The following is an 18,298-nucleotide window of genomic DNA, read 5'->3' as shown; positions in this document are numbered from 1 at the left end:
AAGCCACCAAAGAAACGACAATAAGGAGAAGAAATCTGAAAAAGAAAAGGGAGGGAGGACCTGGGATGGATTAGAGTTATGCAGTGTAAGTAGAAAAACAAGCTTTAACTTTAACTTGAATTACCGAAAGTTCACTTTCCTGATGTTCTAGGACACATTGGTTAAAAACTATTAAAGATAGAGGACTGAAATTGTGTATACAGTCCTAAATCATATTTAACTAAGAAGCAGACTATTTTAATGACTTACATTTGAAAGCCGAAAAACGGAATTAATTACTGAAATTTTTGATAATCATAATTAAAGAGGGGGCATGGGTCGAAAAGTTTTAATCTGTTTATTATAGATGGATTGCACCTATTGTGTAGCCATCTTCAGTGCTGCTCATACATAGATACATGAACATCATGAAACGCAGGCAAAAAATATAACTGAAAACCTTATCACAAATAATTAACTTTTTATACCTGGGATTCACAGTCATGTAGAACTTCATAAAATACATCTTATTTACCGCATAGACTAACTCTTTATTTCACGATTGCAATTTCGGCCTTAGGCCACTATCAAGTGCAAATTTTTGTGGCTTTTAAGTTGACATAGCGTAAAGCCACAAAATTCTGCACTTGATAATGGCCTAAGGCCGAAATTGCAATCGTGAAATAAAGAAAGTGATACAGTCACTGGCGTAAATATGATGTCTTTTATATCAAAAATACATCAGCTTGTAAAACTAATTTTAAATTCCAAATATATGGCTTTTAAGTTGACATAGCGTAAAGCCACAAAATTCTGCACTTGATAATGGCCTAAGGCCGAAATTGCAATCGTGAAATAAAGAAAGTGTTACAGTCACTGGCGTAAATATCATGTCTTTTATATCAAAAATACATCAGCTTGTAAAACTAATTTTAAATTCCAAATATATCTAAGTCACGATGATACATCGTAAATACAATAGCTCACAGCGCCACTCCACATTACAGGTAACAAACATCAGTTAAACTGACCTTGCTGCTTACATTTCGATGCAGCTAACCTCAGTGTGTGATAACGATGCTAATTAGCGCCCACTTTAATACTGTCATTTGCATCCCACATTTTTAAAATCTATTTAAAAGGAATAATGTCATAAAAATACATAATTAACAACATTTTGTTTTTTAAAAATAAATTCTACCTATGTATTAGCAGTGTCACAATGGGGCAACGAAATGAACTTTTTGTTGTTGTCACTAACTTTGTTAGTTACAGCATTTGTTAGTCCCTGTTCTTTAATCTTTGCAATTTTATTGTCAATTATACTTACATAGTCTCTAGGACACTTGCTCGTTTTTGCAATATATTTGATACCTTCTAGTTCTGAATCTGTCAGCAAAAGTTTAAACATCCCATTAATGGCAAAATGTCTTTCTATGTTGACTGGGTGCTAGGATGGTAACCTAAAACGACACTAGTACAGGGATTCTTTCGAAATATTCCTATGGCATGTTTACTATTTTCATTCCTGATACTTATATGTAGTGAATTTGTGGAATCTCTCATATCAGTTTCAACCGTAACATTTATTTTGGCATTTTGGTTATTGAGCTGTGTTACAATTGCATTTATGTGATTAAAAGAAAAAAATCAGAACCAAAGCACCAGCAGGAAAAGTCATGTTGACAGATTTTTGGGATGCTTAAGGTCTAGTATTTTGTGGTTATCTCGAAGAGTAGCGTACAATGAACAGCCATCATTACTCGGATTTGCTTTTAAACAAGGTCAAACCAACCATGAGAGAGAGACGTCGTGGATTTCAAAGGAGAGGTGTGATTCTCCAGCAAGACAACGCACTTCCTCATATTGCTCAACTAACCCGTGAAACCATCGACAGTATGGGCTGGGAAGTACTGTCTCATCCCCCTCACAGTCCTGATTTAGCACCTAGTGATTTCCATTTGTTTGGTGCACTGAAGCAGGCATTACGTGGGAAGAGGTTCCAGCACAACGAGGACGTGAAAAAGTTTGTGCGACATTGGTTCAAACATCTGTCTAAAGAGTTCTTTGCAGCCGGATGTAAAAAGTTTGTAGCCCATTGGAACAAGTGCATAAATGTTCAAGAGGATTATGTTGAAAAGTAGAAAAAGTACTGTTTTGTAAACGCCTTTTTCTCCAGACCGATTTGTCTCTTTGATTATCGAATGACCCTCGAACCTATCGGTAATAAATCTAGCAGCCCAGCTCTGAACTGATTCGATGTCTTCCTTTAATCCGACCTGGTACAGACCCCAAACACTCGAGTAATACCAAGGAACAGGTCACACCAAGTCCTCTATGCGATCTCCTTTGCAAGTGAACCACACATTTCTAAAATTGTCTCAATAAACCAAAGTTGACCACTTGCCTTCTCTATCACAGTTCTGACATGCTCGTTCTATTTCTTATCGCATTATAATGTTACGACCAGACATTTAAAGAACTTGGCTGCGTCAAGCAGGGCAGTACTAATGCTGTAACCTAACATTACAGGTTTGTTCTCCCTACTCATCAACATTAATTTACATTTTTCCACATTCAACAGCGGATTTCACTCTTCCTTGGGGCACTCCAGACGATACCCTTGTCTCTGATGAACACTGTCCGTCGAGGACAACATACAGGGTTCTGCTATTCAGGAGGTCTTAAAGCCACCTTCGTTAACAGTCTGCAATGTGGCAGCGTATCAAATGCCTTCCGGAAAACTAGAAACATGGAGTCTTCCTGTTGTCCTTCGTCGATAGTTCGCAGTAATCATGTGAGAAAATGGCAAGCTAAGTTTCGCACGAGCGAAAGCATACTGATTCGTGGACATAAGCCTCTCATTCTCAAGAACGTTTCTTATAGTCGAGTTAAGAATATGTTCAAGGATTCTGCAGCAAACCGAACTTACAGATATCGACTAATAATTATGCGGGTCTGTTCTTTTACCCTTCTTATGTGCGGGAGTGACCTGCGCTTCTATCCAGTCGCTTGGAACTTTGTGATGGGTGAGAGATTCACGATAAATACAAGGTAGGTAAGGGACCAATGCTGTGGGGTACTCATCTTAAAATCGAAATCCTGTAATGATACGTATGCCAAACGGTAAGCACAAATTTTGCATTTGCCGACTGCAGTGTGTTAAATATGGTGTGCCGCAGGGTTCCGTACTAGGACCAATTTGTTCTTGCTGTTTGTAAATGACCTGGAACCATCCAGCCCTAGCTATAAGTACATTAAATATGCCAAAATACTTATCAAAGGAAAGACCCCAGAAGAGCTCCAAAATGAAATAAAGAGCACTTCACATGTATCAGAATGGTTCGCAATGAACAACTTAATCATAAACACACAAAACAAACACTATGCATCTGCACACAGAGCAGAATAAACAGCCTTTAACTGCAACCATAGAACTATTAGGCAAAAGACTTGAAATTGTAAATAGCACCAAATTTTTGGGAGTTTGGATCCAAGATGACCTAAGATGGCAGAAACAGACACAACACCTAGGTAGTAAATTAAATACCATTTGTTATAGTATAAAAATTCTTGCTGGATGCACATCAATGCAAGCCATAAAAAGTGTGTACTATGCCCAAGCAGAATCACTACTAAGATATGATTTAATTACTGGGGAAATTCACCACCCAGCAAAAGCTATTTTATTGCACAAAAAAGAATTAAAAGAGCCATGGAAGGTTCAGCACCACGATCTTCACGCAAACGCTCATTTAAAAAGCTTCATATTCCTCCATTACCATACCTCTATATCCAAGAAACAATAATGTTTATAAGGAAAATCGTAGAAGAAAATAGCAAGATTGCTCCAAAAAACCAAAACATCAATTCATACAACACAAGGAATAATAAAGATTTACATATGCAGTTTTCACATACAACACTAAAACAAAAGGGACCCTTGCAACCAGGAAAAAACTATATAACAAACTACATAAAAAATTAACACAATAACTGGCATCCACAAATTCAAAACTGCAGTGAGTGACTACTTGCTACAGAATTGCTACTGTAGTGTTGATGAATTTTAATTTACAATGTATATATGTTAAAAATTTAAATATTTTATACAACTAAGGCCAAAATAAGAAATGTATAAACGTAGATTTATCTGTGTATTATATGTGGTATATTACATATATGTGTGTGTCTGTATAATCAAGGCCGAAAGTATGAAATGTGTGCGTATAAAATTTATTTGTGTATTTGTGAAATGTTAATACCATATGTTAGAGTTATATTCTACATACTGAAAACCATACAACAGTTTTTCTGTTAAACTTTATTGCAAATTATTTGACTTGTCCTATATCATTATGTACCCCTGTACAGTGTATGATTCACAGGACCAATAAATATACAATACAATACATTTTTGGTTATGCATGTTTCGATTGAACTGAATTAGGATTATCTACTGCAGGGTGTGCTAGGATGACGCGGGTGCCGTACAGCAATGTGAAACTCATTTTTTGCCCCTTATGATTTCACAACCACAGTCAAAAGAGAACTAGCAGATTCGACTGTGTTCACAATCCCACTTGGTGTAACGGTCACGACGGCCAGCGCATTCTTCGCGACTGAACAGGAAACTACTTGAGCAACGCTGTGTGCAGCGCCTCGGGCGGCGGGATGCGTAACTACCTCCGCGGTGCGGAATCTCTGGCGTCAACTTTCTCCGTTCTGTGGGCGCGCTTTTCTGGTATTATTATTACGTCTGGCGGCCGGCGATCTGCTGCAAACTAGGCTCACGATTATCTCTGCTTATGCAATCTCTCCGAGCGGCTGCTCTGTTCCCGGCTAGCGGAACGCATGTGGAGAAAGCGGCCTCCGTTTATAAGCGCTCACGTCGTTTTCTAACGAGCATTAGTCTGCAACGCTATTTCGTAACTCATCATTCTGCTTTCAAAGCCGCACCGTTCCCGGGCGTTCTCTTTCCTCGACTTTCGCACTCATTATTTCCGTCGGTTTGATGAGCTCTTGCACTGGACTATCGCTAACGTTTATTTGTTGAAACGAATCCGACCTCTTTAAGCAAGGTAGGTTTGTACGCTTCTTCCGCGGACATCAACAGAGATAACCATTTCGACCCTACATTTTCATGTACAGTGCGTAACAAAAAGTCATGGCCACATTTTCAGGAAATGTCCCTCGCACATTGAGGAATAAAATGTCCTGTATGTACATGGGTCGGAAACAGTTCATTTTCTTGTTAGATCTAGTTTTCTACTTCGCTCTATAACCGCATCAATCGTGGGAGACACAGCTAGATTTAATCGAACAGAATACAAAACACTGTGCTGAATAACCGAAAAAATGTTGGAAGGAGAAAAAATTTTAGTGACAAGGGAGAAATCCAAAGGGAGTCCCACAAGGATCAATTTTGGATCCACTCCTACTCCTTGTTGCGGGCTGTCGCGAATCTTCACGAAATTGTGTAATTACGCTATCGAGTTCCGTTTAGGCAGGTATTGTTGATGACTTTGTTAGTGCTTCTTACTGTAGCACCAAGGATGAGCTGAACAACTTACCTTGCTTTCTTAGAGAATACTTTATCTGTTCTGCTAGAATAAGTGCCTTTACTAATGCGACAAGATATGTACTTCACATACGATGGAGCTCGTCTCATTTCAATGATCATGTTCGTAGGCTTTTAAATAACAGAGTTGCAGATATATTTTCAGTTGTATTTCATGCTTTTTCACGCATAGAAGGCGTCTTGAATTCGTAGCCTTTGTCCATGAGATGCTCCTTAATTCAAACGCATGTTTATTTAGCAAGCTTTTAAAACTGTTCCTATCAGAATTCGTGCGATATCAGTGTTTTCATTCATTCTTCAGTCTTGATGCATTGTTGGTGATCATGTCAAGTGGCCCGCTAATGACGAGGATGAGCTTTGATAGACTAAGTGCCAGATCAAGACTAAAGCATGAACTGACACATTAAAATCGCAATAATACTGATGTGCAGGAGCTTAAAAGTTTACTGAACGAATAGGCATTTGCATTTGAGAATATATAAAAACATGAAAAAGTCAGCTGCTTGATCTTTAGGTACACTTGGAGGCATCTACTCATGGACAAAGGCTTTGTAATCTGTGTGCCTTCTACACGAAAAACTAATTAAATAGAACCAAACTGTAACAGCGAAAGTAACTACTTACATGTAGTTGGTTGTTGTTGTGGCCTTCAGTCCTGAGACTGGCCTGATGCAGCTCTCCATGCTACTCTATACTGTGCAAGCATCTTCATCTCCCAGTACCTACAGCAACCTATATCCTTCTGAATCTACTTGGTGTATTCATCTCTTGGTCTCCCTCCACGCTGCCCTCCAGTACTAAATTGGTGATCCCTTGATGCCTCAGAACATGCCCTACCAACCGATCCCTTCTTCTAGTCAAGTTGTGCCACAAACGTCTCTTCTCCCCAGTCCTATTCAACACCTCCTCATTAGTTATGTAATCTACCCATCTAATCTTCAGCATTCTTCTGTAGTACCACCTTTCGAAAGCTTCTACTCTCTTCTTGTCTAAACTATTTATCGTCCATGTTTCACTTCCATACATGGCTACACTCCATACAAATACTTTCAGAAACCAGTTCCTGACACTTAAATGTATACTCGATGTTAACAAATTTCTCGTCTTCAGAAACGCTTTCCTTCACATTGCAAGTCTACATTTTATATTCTCTCTACTTCGACCATCATCAGTTATTTTGCGCCCCAAATAGCAAAACTCATTTACTACTTCAAGTGTCTCATTTCCTAATCTAATACCCTCAGCATCACCCGACTTAATTCGACTACATTCCATTATCCTCGTTTTGCTTTTATTGATTTTCATCTTATATCCACCTTTCAAGACACTATCCATTCTGTTCAACTGCTCTTCCAAGTCTTTTGCTGTCTCTGACAGAATTACAATGTCATCGGCAAACCTCAAAGTTTTTATTTCCTCTCCATGAATTTTAATACCTACTCCGAATTTTTCTTTTATTTCCTTCACTGCTTGCTCAATATACAGATTGAATAACATAGATATAGTACTGAGCAGAATCTTACTGGAATTTACAAGAAGGTGAAATAACGACTTTATGCCTAATTGCAAATTATATCTGCAAACTGAATGAAGGTACTGTACCATACTTATGGGGTGTCCACAAGAAAAGTGCTGGTGAGTCGGAAGTATTTAGCGGGCCTGTCCCTGCCGAGGGAAGTTATTAACTAGTACTGTTAACTACCTTGCCACTTGATGAGCCCTGTGCATCCAAGCAAAGGATCACCGCTGACACACTCTCTGTTCACGAATCGCTCTATGACTTCGAAAATACAGGGTCTATCAAAAAGAGTCAACCGATTTTTAAAAATTATAACTATTATGTTATTTGAGATATGTGTGTGAGCAACATACTGTTGGAAAGAGCAAACACTCGAGTTTTACATGGCTCCCGCCGTTTGTTCTAGTAAAAATGGTGTCGCACAGAACGCGTTTTTTGTTCTACGTTTTGGGCAGTGAGAGTCAGTAATAACTGTTCAGAGTGACTTTAGTACTAGGTGTGTTGTGGATCCTCCTACAGCACCGAGCGTTAGACGGTGTCATGAACAATTCCGAGATATGGGTTGTTTGTGTGAAGGCAAAACTTTCTTTTCTCCCATTTGGACACTGATTCGAATGACTTCATTTACCAACAGGATGTGCGAGAATTTTTAAATCAAATGATTACTGAACGATGGATCGGTTGCACTGGGCCAGATGATTCAGCCTTACATTACTGGCCTCCAGGGTCACCGGACCTGACTATATGTGATTATTTCTTGTGGCGTCCATAACACATTGACTGCCACGTGAGTTAAATATAACTCACAGGAAGTGTTCTCTTCGGGCCACGTGAAGTAAATACAACTCACGGACATTTTTCCATTTAAAGCTCCGCGGGGTGTAATAGTGACTCACAGGAGCGTGCTGTGACGCGGTGTTATAGTAGGTTATGGCCCCAGTAAGAAATCATGTTCGTGGCCTACGGTTTTCAAGATCTTAAGGGTAGTTATTGACATCTGAATTCGTGAGTTATATATAACTCACATGGCTCAGTCGTATTGGACTTTTCTTCTTTTTATTATTTATTCATTATTTAGTTTGACATGTTACTTACACAGTATATTGCACGTCACATACAGTTTTATTTACATCCTTCAACTCTAATTGCAACAACAATGAAACTGAAAAGTTTGGGTCATTCCACTTTGTTTCTCTAACACCTGTATCCACCGTGCTTTATGAAAAAACACTCTACGCAAAAATATGAGTCACAAGTCTTACATTTCCATGCCCTTCGTTTGCATTTCTTGACAGCTTGCTCTCGTCCAGATTAATTCTTCATTTTTTCGTAGCGCACCTTGCACCGACGTCTGGGTGCTCCCATGTACAAATTACATCTACAAATTAGTTTGTTGAGTGACAAATTCTAAAATTTTATCAGTTACAAAATAACTGAAGAAATCGTATGGTGTCTTGCCTTTGAGAGTTGGTGCAACAGAAGCATTTATATCAGAACTGGAATGAATAAATGTAAAGTTTTTTATGCAATTTTGTCATGTGATGGCATGATGGAGACCGTGGCTGTTGTTTGAAGGCAAATGTTGATGGTGTTAGGACAGCACACACACAAAAACAGCACCCCAGACTATATCCTTAACGAACATACAGAGTTAGCTAACACCCCTTTCCTGAAAAATTTCCAAAAATTACTTTCTAGCCTCCAAAGCAAATAATATTAGTACACCTATATGCAGATAAAGTAGCAAATTTATATCTTACTATAATTCTCATGATGCTAAATGCAATTAAATAATATACTGTTTTACCTATACAATTCTATATATATACTTTATAATTAATTTCTCAATATCAACACAAAAATTCAATGTGTCTGTACTAGTGTAAAAGGCATTGCATTTGTGTAAACGAATATATATTTTTATATGTAACTGGCACCCAGACAATCCCATTATAATTCGTTCTAAGTGTGGCATCTTCATCTTCAGAATTTTCAGGTATTTTACTTACTTCAGTTGGACCTGAACCAACTGCAGTAGTTATGGCACTTACACGGTCAGAGGTGCTTTGTTGCCTGGTTTTTACAGCTGTCAAGTCTGGTTCTTTGACTGAATGTGTATATAAAACTCTTCCTCCTACCTCCACTGATGTGATTTCATCATCAGAACTTCCGGTTTCGCTTCTGGTCTCCTCTGGTAAAAATTCGTCTGAGCTATCACCAAATACAGGCACAGAATCTCCATCACTTATGCCCATAACTTAATCTAAAAGCTGCTGTACATGCCTTTGTTCAATTTCATAACTTCTACGAGACATTTTCTTCTACCACAATATCACTTTACTACAGAGCAAACAACACTGAATAGAGACTGTAGCAACAATGCAGGAAAGCAATAATGGAACTGTACACAATGCTGTGGAATGAAAAACTGACCGGAGTACAAACCTAAAATTATTGGTGACATAGCAAATGACACACCTGGTACCATTACTCTGGGGCCGTGTGAATCATATGTAACTCACACAACGGTTTTAAAAAGGTACTAAAATGCCATGTTTTTCACTTTATTTGGACTTAGCAAGTTTACATGGAGCAAACTAAAGCAGGATATTGAAAAAAAGTAAATGGCCCCAAGGGGTCGGTACCCCAGCTATACCATGGCAGTCAATGTGATAAAAGACTCTGCTTATGCGCCTCCATTACCAACAACAATGAATGAACTGAGACATCGCATAACAGCAGCTGTAACTCAAGACCACAGACTTAACTAAATAAAAACTAGTCCGCGCATTGGCGCTAGTGTCGCGTCCCCACATTGAACGTGATAGAAGCCGCCATTTGCAGGGAAACAGTGCGTAAACATGGTTCGTTCGTGTGCTGCTTTTAATTGTAACAGTAAGAATGGAAGCAAAGACGAAGACCGAAACAATGGTACATTTCACAGGTCAGTCATTTCTGGTTGTTTGTTACTTTCTGTTACTTGTATATAGTATTTTCATGGAGAATAATACATCATGAGCGTTTGCTTTGGTTTAGGTTTCCCTTTACAAATTATTTTGTAAATCGGAAATGTATTGTTGCTTCTCGGAGAGAGAACTTCCAACCGACAGCAAATCATTTGCTGTGCTCTCTTCATTTTGAAGAGAATTGTTACATGGAAAATTATGTAAATAGACGTCAACTGAAGGACGATGCTATACCGACAGTATTTGGATTTTTAAAATCATTTGAAAAAGGTATAGTGTTTGCAAAGCCATTTAATGCAAGTGCTAAATGTAGGTGAGAGCAGATTGTTCTATAACCTAACTTGATCACTATATTTACACCCTATACTGTATCTAATAAACTTTCTGCTACAAAAATTGCAAGTTACATAGGGAAAAAGTTGCAGTGTTAGATTACAAACAAAGATACTTTGTTGTATGTCAAGTACTTATATTGTATTTGCATATAAATTACTAAAAATACTAACAGGGTTAATGTAATAACTTGAACTGAATGAATAAGTAGGTACATGATAGGTATTTAGATTTTTAATCAAATATGTATTAAGTATGAATCAGAGGTAGGTCGAATAATTGCGTTTAGTTACTTAACATGTGTTGTCAGGTGGCGACTATACTTCGTAAATGGTCAAATATTCGATCAAATGTTGAAAACTCTACCACTTTCAGAGGTGCTATCAGTGTTAAAAACTAATGGTGCGAATGAAATTCCTACGGTATTTAAAGTCATATGGGTTATTACAATTAATCATACCAAAAATCGGGTGTAGACTATACTGTGCTAAACAAAAGTAAGCGAGCAAAATGTACACAGTAGTCGGCAAATGCAAACAGGACCTGACAGGAAAATTATGTAAATTAAATAATAATCATAGTGTCTGCTACTTCAAAAGTTTTATGTAATTATCTAATGCAAATAGATCGATGTAAACTCGCTCCACCTTGTCAGTGAAAAGCCCTACATTCTTAAGTTTCGCGTCTCTATGCAGACGGATTTCGGGAATTAGGAAACTTCATTCATTTAAGTATACTTTTAAAATAGACTCGAATACTCAGTATTTTTTTAAAAGAAACATGTGTTTAATTTGTGCTTCAGTTTGCTCTTGTTGCGTCTCATATACGTCAAATCACAATCCCAGTACTAGGATTCATCCCTGCAAATGGCGGCGATCAGCTGCTTCAATTAGGGGACAGTTGCCTCACTTCTCCGCTCAAGACATGCTCACTGCAGTGTGGGAACAATTTGAATACCACATTCACATATGCACTGCACCTAAAGGGGGCATGTTCAACACCTATGAAAATGTATGAAAACAACTTTTTGAGTTTCCCGAACATCAAAAAACAAAATTCACTGTACATGTTCATTAGTTTCAGAAATGTAAACGTGGCAAATCGGATGATTCCTTTTGATAGGTCCTGTGCTGTCAAGTTGGCATAGATCAGACAGACTAGAGTTGAGTCTTTGGTCACTGCAGAACTTTTGTTACCGTCTGATGCATCCATCCAGCCATTCACAAGGTTAACTGCAGCTCGGACACGGCGTGCAGAGCAAAGACAGGCTTGCGGGGCAGCATTTTTATCCCTCTCTGTTTGTTCGTGGTATGATAGGAGTTTCACAGCTGCAGCAGCTGTTCGCACAAAAAGAGGCAGCAGAGCGATGTATCAAGCCCTTCAAAAACGAGGGGAATAACAGAAGAGAGGGTTGAAAATTTTCAGTAACTATTATGCAGTCAGGTAGGTCACCAATACTGCAGATATGCAAAGAACTGATATTACAAGACCGTGGAGAAAGTATTTTATAATCAGGTGAGACTCAAAGAGCAAAAAAAATTGCAATGATCGACTGACAGGATTCATTGTCCTGTGCATCAAGAAACATTTTGTTCTAAATTTGCAAGCGTGTAGCATGTGAAGAAATTGGTGGTATGAACAGTAAAATTTCTGAATTCACATGTAGTAGTCCACTCTCAGGTGGAATAGTTTTCAATGGAACTGAATGAAGAGTATGGGGATTTCATACAGTACTGCGATGACATTGGTTAAATTAAGGGGGCCATCAACAGGTGTCAGCGTACGAACCATTCAACATCATCGATTACGGCTTTGGGAGCCTAAGATCCTCTCGTATACCCTTGATGACTACACGGCCCAAGAGCGTGCTCCTCGTCTGGGCCCGTCAACACCGACATTGGACTGTTCATGACTGGAAACATGTTGCCTGGTCGGACAAGTGTCGTTTTAAATCGTATCGAGCGGATGGACATGTTGGATATGCAGACAACCCCATGAATGCATGGTCCCTGCATGTCAGCAGGGGACTGTTCAAGCTGGTAGAGGCTCTGTAATGGTGTGGGGCGTGTGCAGTTGGAGTGATATGGGACCCCTGATACGTCTAGACAGGTGACACGTACGTAAACATCCTGTCCAATTACCTGCATCCATTCATGTTCATTGTGCATTCCGACAGATTCGGGCAATTCCAGCAGGACAATGCGACAACCCACACGTCTAGAATTGCTACAGGAACACTCTTCTGACTTCAAACACTTGCACTGGCCACTACATGAACACTTTTGAGCATATCTGGGATGGTTTGCAGCGTGCTGTTCAGAAGAGCCCATCGTATCCTTATGGATTTATGGACAGCCTTGCAGGATTCATGGTGCCGATTCCCTGCAGAACTACTTCAGACATTAGTCGAGCCCATGACACGTCGTGTTGCGTCAACTCAGCGTGCTCTTGGGGGAGGGGGGGGGGGGGGGGGGAGCGGGGCGCTACACGATAATTGGCAGGTGTACCAGTTTCTTTGGCTTACAGCGTCCCCAGCGAAATAATAAGGAAAGACTTAAAAAACTGTATTTATAATTGAATAATATGCATTTTTCTCGTGTAACCATATTATAATAATTTCTCTGTGTAAGTTTCGAGGGCAAAGAAATATAAACAATGATCTAAAGATACGCTCTTTTGTTAACTTTTTAGTCGTCTCCACTTCTTCTCTTGTCTTGGTTGTGTACAGACGGGCATCTTGCGAGTGCTGCCAAATGTAAGCATATTTGTACTAATTAAGCAGCTAATATATTTATTTAATATTATTGTGCACTTTTAATTTATAAGAGGTAATCCCGATTTCATGTCCTCCTTCCTCGAATTAACCTGCATTCGAGTAATTTACAGTGCCACAATCGCAGCGGCCGATACAGCCAACGACGCCATTACGTGGCGAGATTAACTTATAAAATTTAGCAGAAGCGAAAAACTCGCCCGCTATTAACATAATATACATTTTTCTCCACAGCCGCCCGACGCTGCAGAAAATACGCAGCTTTAAGATTCATATTTTCAGTACCATAGCCGAGAGCCAGGGCCAGGACTCCGACTACAATGCAATGGTTAACGGAGGTAAGACAAAAAATACTCTCGCGCGTGTGTGGGCCGCAATTGTAATTAATAACTAAAGATTTTTTGCTTTAAAGTGACCTGACTAGCCGAGGAAATTAATATGAAAAGTTTGTTCCATTGTTCAACATATATGCTCATGCTTTAAGATTCAGTGAGTCTAACGTTCACTAACGTAAAAATAATTTATACTGAAGATTAAATTGTTTAAAAAGGAGAACTTCACAAAAGCATTTAGTTGTAAATCAGAATTAAACGAAATATCAGTTTCCTTAAGGCCCACCATGTAAGTCGGCAACAATTAACGTTACCAATAAATAATATATTAAATTACTACGGCCGACGGACGCGAGAGGCTCTTCAGTGTAGCTTGTTGATATACAGAATATCTAATAATAAATCCACACTTAAACAGGCAGTTTTAAAACCAGCAGTATATCTAAAATGTGCAGCCGATACTTTTATAGGCCAGTACGTCGATATTTTTTCGTTCATATATCAATAGTTCTGACATATCGAGGACCAATAGTGATATCTTTTTATATCGATGTATCGGATTCGCGATATTTTTTAAAATGTCAATGGTCCTAGTGTGGAGACAACCGGGTGATCAAAAAGTCAGTGTAAAATTGAAAACTTAATAAAGCACCGAATACTGTGGATAGAGAGGTAAAAATTGACACACATGCTTGGAGTGACATGGGGTTTTATTAGAACCAAAAATAAAAACAAAGTTCACAACATGTGCGACAGACGCAGCTGGACAGCAAAACGTCAGTGTCTCCTACCATGACGGGTGAGAGGTACACCGACATGTTACAGAATCGCATCATCCCCAGCCTGGCTGATAAACACTTGCTGGAACGTACGATGGTTATGCAGGATGGCGCTCCACCCTGTATTGCTAGACGCGTGAAAGACCTCTTGCTCGCGTCGTTTGGTGACGGTCTTGTGCTCAGCCGCCACTTTCGTCATGCTCGGCCTCTCAGGTCCCCAGACCTCAGTCCGTGCCATTATTGGCTTCGGGTTGACCTGAAGTCGCAAGCGTATCGTGATCGCCCGACATCTCCAGGGATGCTGAAAGGCAACATCCGACGCCAATGCCTCACCATAACTCCGGACATGCTTTACAGTGCCGTTCACAACATTATTCCGCGACTACAGCTATTGTTGAGGAACGATGGTGGACATATTGAGCATTTCCTGTAAAGAACATCATCTGTGCTTTGTCTAACTTTGTTATGCTAATTATTGCTATTCTGATCAGATGAAGCGCTATCTGTCGGGAATTTTTGAGCGTCTGTAATTTTTTTTCTGTTCTAATGAAACCCCATGTCGTTCCAAGCATGTGTGTCAATTTGTACCTCTGTATCTACATTATTCCGTGATTTATTCAGTTTCCAAATTTATACTGACTTTTGATCACCCGGTATATGTGCCTGTGAGAGCCGGTGGTGTGGGTATTCACGTGAAGCAAATTTATACTGACTTTCTGATCACCCGGTATATGTGCCTGTGAGAGCCGGTGGTGTGGGTACTCACGTGAAGCAAATTTATACTGACTTTCTGATCACCCGGTATATGTGCCTGTGAGAGCCGGTGGTGTGGGTACTCACGTGAAGCAAATTTATACTGACTTTCTGATCACCCGGTATATGTGCCTGTGAGAGCCGGTGGTGTGGGTACTCACGTGAAGCAAATTTATACTGACTTTCTGATCACCCGGTATATGTGCCTGTGAGAGCCGGTGGTGTGGGTACTCACGTGAAGCAAATTTATACTGACTTTCTGATCACCCGGTATATGTGCCTGTGAGAGCCGGTGGTGTGGGTACTCACGTGAAGCAAATTTATACTGACTTTCTGATCACCCGGTATATGTGCCTGTGAGAGCCGGTGGTGTGGGTACTCACGTGAAGCAAATTTATACTGACTTTCTGATCACCCGGTATATGTGCCTGTGAGAGCCGGTCGTGTGGGTACTCACGTGAAGCGAATTTATACTGACTTTCTGATCACCCGCTATATGTGCCTGTGAGAGCCGGTGGTGTGGGTACTCACGTGAAGCAAATTTATACTGACTTTCTGATCACCCGGTATATGTGCCTGTGAGAGCCGGTGGTGTGGGTACTCACATGAAGCAAATTTATACTGACTTTCCGATCACCCGGTATATGTGCGTGTGAGAGCCAGTTGTGTGGGTACTCACGTGAAGCAAATTTATATTGACTTTCTGATCACCCGGTATATGTGCCTGTGAGAGCCGGTGGTGTGGGTACTCACGTGAAGCAAATTTATACTGACTTTCCGATCACCCGGTACATGTGCCTGTGAGAGCCGGTGGTGTGGGTACTCACGTGAAGCAAATTTATACTGACTTTCTGATCACCTGGTATATGTGCCTGTGAGAGCCGGTGGTGTGGGTACTCACGTGAAGCAAATTTATACTGACTTTCTAATCACCCGGTATATGTGCCTGTGAGAGCCGGCGGCGTGGGTACTCACATGAAGCAAATTTATACTGACTTTCCGATCACCCGGTATATGTGCCTGTGAGAGCCGGTGGTGTGGGTACTCACGTGAAGCAAATTTATACTGACTTTCTGATCACTCAGTATATGTGCCGGTGAGAGCCGGTGGTGTGGGTACTCACGTGAAGCAAATTTATACTGACTTTCTGATCACCCGGTATATGTGCCTGTGAGAGCAGTTGGTGTGGGTACTCACGTGAAGCAAATTTATACTGACTTTCTGATCACCCGCTATATGTGCCTGTGAGAGCCGGTGGTGTGGGTACTCACGTGAAGCAAATTTATACTGACTTTCTGATCACCCGGTATATGTGCCTGTGAGAGCAGTTGGTGTGGGTACTCACGTGAAGCAAATTTATACTGACTTTCTGATCACCCGCTATATGTGCCTGTGAGAGCCGGTGGTGTGGGTACTCATGTGAAGCAAATTTATACTGACTTTCTGATCACCCGCTATATGTGCCTGTGAGAGCCGGTGGTGTGGGTACTCACGTGAAGCAAATTTATACTGACTTTCTGATCACCCAGTATATGTGCCTGTGAGAGCCGTTGGTGTGGGTACTCACGTGAAGCAAATTTATACTGACTTTCTGATCACCCGGTATATGTGCCTGTGAGAGCCGGTGGTGTGGGTACTCACGTGAAGCAAACTTATACTGACGTTCTGATCACCCGGTATATGTGCCTGTGAGAGCCGGTGGTTTGGGTACTCACGTGAAGCAAATTTATACTGACTTTCTGATCACCTGGTGTATGTGCCTGTGAGAGCCAGTGGTGTGGGTACTCACGTGAAGCAAATTTATACTGACTTTCCGATCACCCGGTATATGTGCCTGAGAGAGCCGGTGGTGTGGGTACTCACGTGAAGTAGACCTGGCCGCCGTCGCCTGCGTCCCTCGGCGCCTGCCATGTGAGCGTGACCCGCGCCTTGTCCCGGTTGTCTCCGTGCGTGATGGCAGCGCACTCGGGCAGCCCGTTGGTGTAAGGCGGGTTCTCCTCCCACGTGCCCAGCCACGCCCCCGTGGCCGCGTCGCGCGCCTGCACGAAGAAGCCCCGGAAGGGCTCGCCGCGGCCGCCCTCGATGGTCACTGCCGACCAAACGAAAGGCCCTCTCACCACGAGCCTCACCTGTGTCCGCGGCAGAAGCCAGCTGTTGTGGCTACGTGGGGTTTCCTACCGTGCGGTTTCCTACAAGGGTTCTAACATTCTGGGTGGTGTCTCTTTGTTCAATATCGTGTCTCCCTACCTCTTTCACGCAACGACTCTCTCGGCTTGTTTTTTTAGGGAATTGACTAGTTTGAACCTGGGACCTGTTGCTGGTAAGGAGACGCCAAACCACACATGACATGTAGAATTCAGAAGAGTTCAGTGAGACTAGCGATGATATAACCAAATACTTAATGATTTCAGCGTCAGCTCCACTGCACTCCCTGTAAAAGAATTTTAATACTAACTAAATTTAGTGGAAGGGGTTCAAGGCTTTCCTATTTTTAGTTAGTTGGTAAAATAACGTCGAAAAAGCAGTTAAGTTTACCACTGGATATTTTATTCTACTCACAAAACATTGTTTATAAATTGCACTATTCATAAAAGGAAGTGGTTTAATACAGGATGGTAAAAACCAATTGCTTTCAACAAAAATGAGAACGAATATTCCCTGAATTGGTTTCCAAGTTCTACAATGGATCGAAGGATGACCTATGCCATATCACATCTATAATCTAGGTTTAAATTAAGTTTCACAAAAGAGAAAACTATCAAAATGGTCTACAGTGACTCTCAGTTATCTTTAATTACTTTTCTAACTTGTCGTAAATTACAGTGGCTGATGTGGCTTCTCAATAACTATATAACAGAAAAATCATCGCGTTTCAGATTTTTACTTCAAGTGGCAAATGTGAACACCATGAGCTTTAATTTACGATCGACACTAGTATTACGCAAAAAGGGAGTGTAACAGATGAGACTTCTGCAGTTCTGAGTGAAGCTTTATGCGCTGTTATGCGGCATCACGTCTGTTCGTTACCTTGTCGTTGGTTAGGCAGCTTCAGGGAGGCAGCGGCCGGCGCAGCAGCCATCCAGCTCGTGGTCTCGGAACTAACTTCTACTAACTTCTCCTTACTACCATTTACCGAAGTTGGTTTTAAAAAAACTATCTGGCTGTGTTTTCATCTGACCAATCAGGGTCTCGATGTTAACCTTAAGCTCCGCCTACAAAGATTCTGTCTATCCAATGAGAAACTTTATACTTTTCGTGGTGGGGGAATGTTTTTAAAGTTTGC

The 18,298-nt window shown here is 40.7% G+C and overlaps 1 protein-coding gene across 1 annotated transcript in view; it reads right to left on the bottom strand.

Annotated features, from left to right (window-relative positions):
• The window catches only part of LOC126293182 (reelin domain-containing protein 1), a 109,670-nt gene that overhangs the window by 45,840 nt on the left and 45,532 nt on the right, over positions 1-18,298 (bottom strand). The window contains exon 3 of the mRNA XM_049986283.1: positions 16,879-17,104. Coding sequence (XP_049842240.1) covers positions 16,879-17,104 — 226 coding nt within the window. The remainder of the gene's footprint in view (positions 1-16,878; positions 17,105-18,298) is intronic.

Source organism: Schistocerca gregaria, chromosome 10 (genome assembly GCF_023897955.1).
Source record: "Schistocerca gregaria isolate iqSchGreg1 chromosome 10, iqSchGreg1.2, whole genome shotgun sequence".
Lineage (NCBI taxonomy): Eukaryota > Metazoa > Arthropoda > Insecta > Orthoptera > Acrididae > Schistocerca > Schistocerca gregaria.
The sequence above is the reverse complement of the archived record's forward strand: the minus strand, read 5'-3'. Positions and strand labels throughout refer to the sequence as shown.